This window comes from Chiloscyllium plagiosum, unplaced genomic scaffold (genome assembly GCF_037043375.1).
Source record: "Chiloscyllium plagiosum isolate Xiang-an unplaced genomic scaffold, Cpla_swu_hap1 HiC_scaffold_13, whole genome shotgun sequence".
Lineage (NCBI taxonomy): Eukaryota > Metazoa > Chordata > Chondrichthyes > Orectolobiformes > Hemiscylliidae > Chiloscyllium > Chiloscyllium plagiosum.
The window spans coordinates 17741039-17747587 of record NW_028270151.1 but is presented as its reverse complement, the minus strand read 5'-3'; the positions used below and the strand labels follow the sequence as shown (position 1 = coordinate 17747587).

Here is a 6549-nt window from a genome sequence, read left to right as displayed (position 1 = left end):
TGTTCTCCAGAATTTTCCGCTCCCCTAGCCAAGCTGTTCCAGTAAAGTTACTGGCATCTTCCTGATAATGTGGAAAATTGCCCCAGTATGTCGTGTACATAAAATCCAACCCAGCCAATTACAGCCCCATCAGTCTATTAACGGAAGGTAAAGTAATGGAAGGTGTCATCAACGGTGCTATCAAGCAGCACCTGCTCAGCAATAACCTGCTCAGTGATGCCCAGTTTGGGTTCTGCCAGGGCCACTCAGCTCCTTACCTCATTACTGCCTTTTCCCGCACCACACTCTTGACCCTACCCATCATCTACAAGGTTCAAGTCAGAAGTGTGATGCAATAACACCCCCCTCTTGCCTGGATGGGTGTAGCTCCAACAATATTCAAGAGACTTGATACCGTCCAGGACAAAGCAGCATGGTTAATTGACACCACATTCACAAACATTCATTTCCTCCAACAGCAACGCTCACTAGCAGCAATGTGTACTATCTGCAAGGTGCATTGCAGATATTCACCAAAGATCCTCAGACACCTTCAAAACCCATGGCCACTTCCATCTAGAAGGACAAAGGCAGCAGATACCACCACCACCACCCACAAGTTCTCCAAGTTACTCCCCATCACTGTCACTCGTTCATAAATTCTGGAAGTCCTTCCCTCCTCTTGTGGGTCTTCCTACAGGACGTGGAGTGTAACAGTTCAAACAGATAGCTCACCACCACCTTCACAAAGGCAGCTAAGGACGGGCAGTAAATCCTGGCCAGCCAGCGATGTTCACATCCCATGACACAATATTTTAAAAATCCTAAGTAAAAATCAAAAGACCGGCTGATGCTGTAAATCAAAGACAAAAATAGAAATTGCTGGAAAAGCTCAGCAGGTCTGGCAGCATCTGTGGAGAGAAATCAGAGTTCACATTTTGGGTCGAGTGACCCTTCCTCAGAACTGATGAAACCACCTACCCACACTCACTCACCTGACCCCCAATTTCCCACGCCATGAATCCTGTGCACCCTGTGTCCTGACTTCTCCATCTCTCCCTCAGCATACCTCAAGACATTGCTTCCATATGTGCTAACAAACAAACACTTGCATCTTACACATAGGAATCCTTACTGTCATTGAAGGTGAAGACTTCCTATAACTGGATGGAGAGATGACAGGTAGATTGGAGGGTATGGGGGTCTTTCCATATATCCATATCCAAACCTCCTACAAGGACAGAATCCTCACCTTCGCAGGGATCATTTCTTTGGGGTGGGGGGGGTGGGTTGCGGGGGAGAGGTGAGGTTGCTGTTCAAACATCTATGTCCAGGTAAGTACCACTCATTGTTGAACTGCAATGCTGACTCTAACCAGGGTAGCCATGATGTGGAGGAGCCAGTGTTGTACTGGGGTGGACAAAGTTAAAAATCACATAGCACCAGGTTATAGTCCACAGGTTTATTTGGAAGCACTGGCTTTCGGAGCGCTGCTCCTTCATCAGGTGGTTGTGGAGTCTAAGATCAAAAGACACAGAATTTATAGCAAAAGATCACAGTGTGATGAAACTGAAATGATATATTGAACAAACCTGGATTATTAAATCTTTCATGTTTTAGAATGGGTTGCAGGTTTCGGTTCATTAATATGTGAATCCGAGAACTTCTTTTAAGTCACATTCTCGAGATAACTTAAGGTTTTATTAAAAAAAGGTGACTCTCAGCTCAGGTAGGTGACCCCACTACACTATACACTCTCTCTCTCATGCACATACACACACACACATATAAGTCTATAGAGTGAATTTTTATTTGCAGAATTACACTTGCGGATATGTTCTATTTTGCTCAAAAGATACAGAGCCTGCAGGCAGTCAATCCATGTAATAATGTATAAATGCTATTTGGAAATAGAACCAGTCTGACTCAAGATTGGGATACAGATAGACTCTAACCTCACACCTTTAACGCATTGTCTGAGCTGAGATGTCATCTATTTTTATAAAACTTTAAGTTATCTCAAAAATGTGACTTAAAAGAAATTCTGGGATTTATATATTAATGAACCGAAACCTGCAACCCATTCTAAAAGATGAAAAACTTAACTTATGGGGTGGCATGGTGGCTCAGTGATTAGCACTGCTGCCTCACCTCTACTGGGACCTGGGTTCAATTCCTGCCTTGGGCGACTGTCTGTGTGGAGTTTGCACGTTCTCCCCGTGTCTGTGTGGGTTTCCTCTGGGTGCTTAAATTTCATCCCACAGCCCAAAGATGTGCAGGTCAGGAGAATTGGCCAAGCTAAATTGTCCATAATGATAGGTGCATTAGTCAGGGCTAAATGTAGGGGAATGGGATGGTGTGGACATTTTGGGCTGAATGGCCTGTTTCCGTACTGTAGGGAATCTAACCAGGAATCCGGATTTGTTCAACATTTCATTTCAGTTGCATGACACTGTAATGTTTTGCGATAAATTCTGTGTGATATTGTCCTGCACCATGATTACCTGATGAAGGAGCAATGTTCTGAAAGCCAGTGCTTCCAATTGAACCTGTTGGACTATGACCTGGTGTTGTGTGATTTTTAACTTTAACCAGGATGTCCTGCAGGAAACATCCTTTCGAACCACTGGTAACATTCCTCCTGTCTTTTCTCTGCTTCTGGGCACAACCATCCACCAGGAGGAAACGATTCCTCGGAGGAAGCTTCAGCAAGGCTCCCTCTGATACCACCCCCTCCCCCTCTCCCCATCCCACCACCACCAGCTCCGATGGTGATAGCTGGGGGAGTCCGCAGCCGTGCTCGGTGTGATCTCAGAGGCTGAGCACAGCACAGAGAGTGAATGAGAGATGGGTAAGGTAGGAGCACCCTATGGCCAGGCTGGGAGCTACCATGGAGAGCCAGACCCAGTGCACTCAGGCTGTGCTGGATAGGGACAGACACTTGCACGCCAGTGTCCTAGCCACAGCCCGTCAGGACCAAAGACAACGCATGGCACAGTGTCAGCGCTCTCTCTGGAGGGATGCCAGGATGGAGACGATGACTCACTGAAAGTCGGGTGCCAGTGCTCAAGATGGAACTGTGCACCCAGCTAATGCCTGTGGAGAGTTGAACCTAATCAATTCCCTACTTTTACCCTCTTCCTGAAGGTACTTCTCCACTGGCTACATCTGCGGGAAGTGCACCCAACTCCAGCTCCTTGAAAACTGTGTTAGGGAATTGGAGCTGGAGCTGGATGAATTGCGGATCATTCGGGAGGCTGAGGGGGTAATTGTGAGGCGTTACCGGCAGTTGGTCACTCCTGAGGCTCAGAATAAGGATGGATGGGTTACAGTCAAGGGGAGGAAACAGGACAGACAGACAGTGCAGAGATCCCCTGTGGACATTCCCCTCAGCAATAAGTATATCATTTTGGACACTGCTAGGGGGGATGACCTACCAGAGGAAAGCCATAGTGGTCAGTTCTCTGGCGCTGAGCCTGACACTGTGGCCCAGAAGGGAAGGGGGCAGAATAGAAAAGCGCTAGTGGTAGGAGACTCGATTGTTAGGAAAATTGACAGGAGATTTTGTGGTCAGGATTGGTTTTCCCGGAAGGTTTGTTGCCTCCCTGGTGCCAGGGTCCGGGACGTCTCCGATCGGGTGTATAAGATTCTGAAAGGGGAGGGTGAACAGCCAGAAATCGTGTTGCATATTGGCACCAATGATATAGCCAGGAAAAGTATTGAGGATATAAAAAGTGATTTCAGGGAGTTAGGTTGGAAGCTGCAGAGCAGGACGAACAGAGTAGTGTTCTCGGGTTTACTACCGGTGCCACGAGATAGCGAGGTGAGGAACAGGGAGCGGGCGCAGCTTAACACGTGGCTGCGTGGCTGGTGTAGGAGGGAGGGCTTCAGATATGTAGATAATTGGGATGTCTTCTGGGGAAGGTGGGACCTGTACATGAAGGACGGGTTGCATCTGAACTGGAAAGGGACCAATGTTCTGGGTGGAAGATTTGCTCGAGTTGTTCAGGAGGTTTAAACTAGTATGGCAGGAGGGTGGGAACCTGAGCTATATACCGGTGGTGAGAGTTGATGGAGATGAGGCAATAGCAAGAGGTAGCGCAGCCAGTGGGAAGGAATTTCCTGGGAAAGAACCAGGGGATCAGTTAAAGTGTGTTTGCTTTAATGCAAGGAGTATCAGGAATAAAAGTGATTAACTTAGAGCATGGATCAGTACCTGGTGCTATGATGTTGTGGCCATAACAGAGACGTGGGTTTCTCAGGGGCAGGAATGGTTGCTGGATGTTCCAGGGTTTAGAGCATTTAAAAAGAATAGGGAGGGGGGAAAAGAGGAGGGGGTGTAGCACTACTAATCAGAGAGGGTATCACAGCTACAGAAGCTTCCATTGTCTAGGAAGATCTGCCTACCGAGTCAGTATGGGTGGAAATTAGGATCAGTAAAGGAGCAGTCACCTCATTACGGGTTTACTACAGGCCCCCCAATAGCAGCAGGGAGATTGAAGAAAGCATAGGTCGGCAGATTTTGGAAAAGTGTGAATGTAGCAGGGTCGTTGTAATGGGTGACTTTAACTTTCCCAATATTGATTGGAACCTCCTTCAAGCAGATGGTTTGGAAGGAGCTGTTTTTGTAAGGTGTGTTCAGGAGGGTTTCCTAACTCAGTACGTTGACAGGCCGACAAGGGGAGAGGCCATTTTGGATTTGGTGCTCAGCAATGAGCCGGGGCAGGTGTCAGATCTTGCGGTGGGAGAGCATTTTGGGGATAGTGACCACAACTGCCTCACATTCTACATAGCTATGGAGAAGGAGAGAAGCAGGCACAATGGGAGGATATTTAATTGGGGAAAAGGAAACTATGATGCTATCAGACGTGAGTTGGGAAGCATGGACTGGGAGCAATTGTTCCATGGAAAGGGCACTATAGACATGTGGAGACTGTTTAAGGAATAGTTATTGTGAGTGATGCATAAATGTGTTCCTCTGAGACAGGCAAGAAGGGGTAAGATAAAGGAACCTTCGATGACGAGAGCGGAGGAGCTTCTCGTCAAAAGAAAGAAGGCAGCTTACGTAAGGCGGAGGAAGCAAGGGTCTTGCTCAGCTCTAGAGGATCACAGGCAGGCGAGGAAGGAGCTCAAAAATGCTCTGAGGAGAGCTAGGAGGGAGCACGAAAAAGGCTTGGCAGGAAGGATTAAGGAGAATCCAAAGGCATTTTAAACGTATGTAAGGAATAAGAGAATGATCAAAGCAAGAGTAGGGTCGATCAGGGATAGCACAGGGAACTTGTGTATAGAGTCTGAGGAGGTAGGGGAAACCCTAAATGAGTTTTTTTGCTTCTGTCTTTACTAAAGAAAAGGACCTTGTAGTGAATGAAACCATTGAGGAGCAGGTAAGCATGCTGGAATGGATAGAGATTGAGGAAGCTGATGTGTTGAAAGTTTTGACAAACATTAAGATTGACAAGTCGGCAGGGCCAGACCAGATTTGTCCTCGGCTGCTTTGGGAAGTGAGAAATGTGATTGCTTCGCTGCTTGCGAAGATCTTTGCATCCTTGCTTTCCATCGGAGTCGTACCGGAGGACTGGAGGGAGGCAAATGTAATTCCTCTCTTCAAGAAAGGAAATAGGGAAATCCCCGGCAATTATAGACCAGTATGTCTCACATGTGTCATCTGCAAGGTGTTAGAAAGGATTCTGAGGGATAGGATTTATGACCATCTGGAAGAGCATGGCTTGATTAAAGGCAGTCAGCACGGCTTTGTGAGGGGCAGGTCATGCCTCACAAATCTTATTGCGTTCTTTGAGACAAGTTGATGAGGTTCGAGCAGTGGATGTTGTGTATATGGACTTCAGTAAGGCATTTGATAAGGTTCCCCATGGTAGGCTTGTTCAGAAGGTCAGGAGGAATGGGATACAGGGAAGTTTAGCTGTCTGAATACAGAATTGGCTAGTCGACAGAAGACAGCGAGTGGCAGTGGAAGGAAAATATTCTGCCTGGAAGTCAGTGGTGAGTGGTGTTCCACAGGGCTCTGTTCTTGGGCCTCTACTCTTTGTAATTTTTATTAATGACTTAGATGAGGAGATTGAAGGATGGGTTAGCAAGTTAGCAGATGACACAAAGGTTGGAGGTGTCATTGACAATATAGAGGACTGTTGTAGGCTGCAGCGGGACATTGACAGGATGCAGAGATGGGCTGAGAGGTGGCAGATGGAGTTCAACCTGGATAAATGTGAGGTGATGCATTTTGGAAGGTCGAACTTGAAAGTTGAGTACAGGATTAAAGTCAGGATTCTTAGCAGTGTGGAGGAACAGCAGGATCTTGGTGTGCAGGTACATAGATCCCTTAAAATTGCCACCCAGGTGGACAGGGTTGTTAAGAAAGCATATGGTATTTTGGCTTTCATTAACAGGGGGATTGAGTTTAAGAGTCGTGAGATCTATAAAACTTTGGTTAGACCGCACTTGGAATACTGTGTCCAGTTCTGGTCGCCTTATTATAAGAAAGATGTGGATGCTTTGGAGAGGGTTCAGAGGAGGTTTACCAGGATGCTGCCGGGAATGGAGGACTTATCTTAT

At 46.9% G+C, this 6549-nt stretch overlaps 1 protein-coding gene across 1 annotated transcript; it reads left to right on the top strand.

Moving 5' to 3' along the window:
- Window positions 1–1305: 1305 nt before the first annotated feature.
- LOC148148256 (uncharacterized) lies at window positions 1306–3997 on the top strand. Its single transcript, XM_087993932.1, has 2 exons — window positions 1306–1313; window positions 3127–3997. The coding sequence occupies exons 1-2, from the start codon at window positions 1306–1308 to the stop codon at window positions 3995–3997; spliced, it is 879 nt and encodes a 292-aa protein (XP_087850058.1).
- The last annotated feature ends 2552 nt before the right edge of the window (window positions 3998–6549 follow it).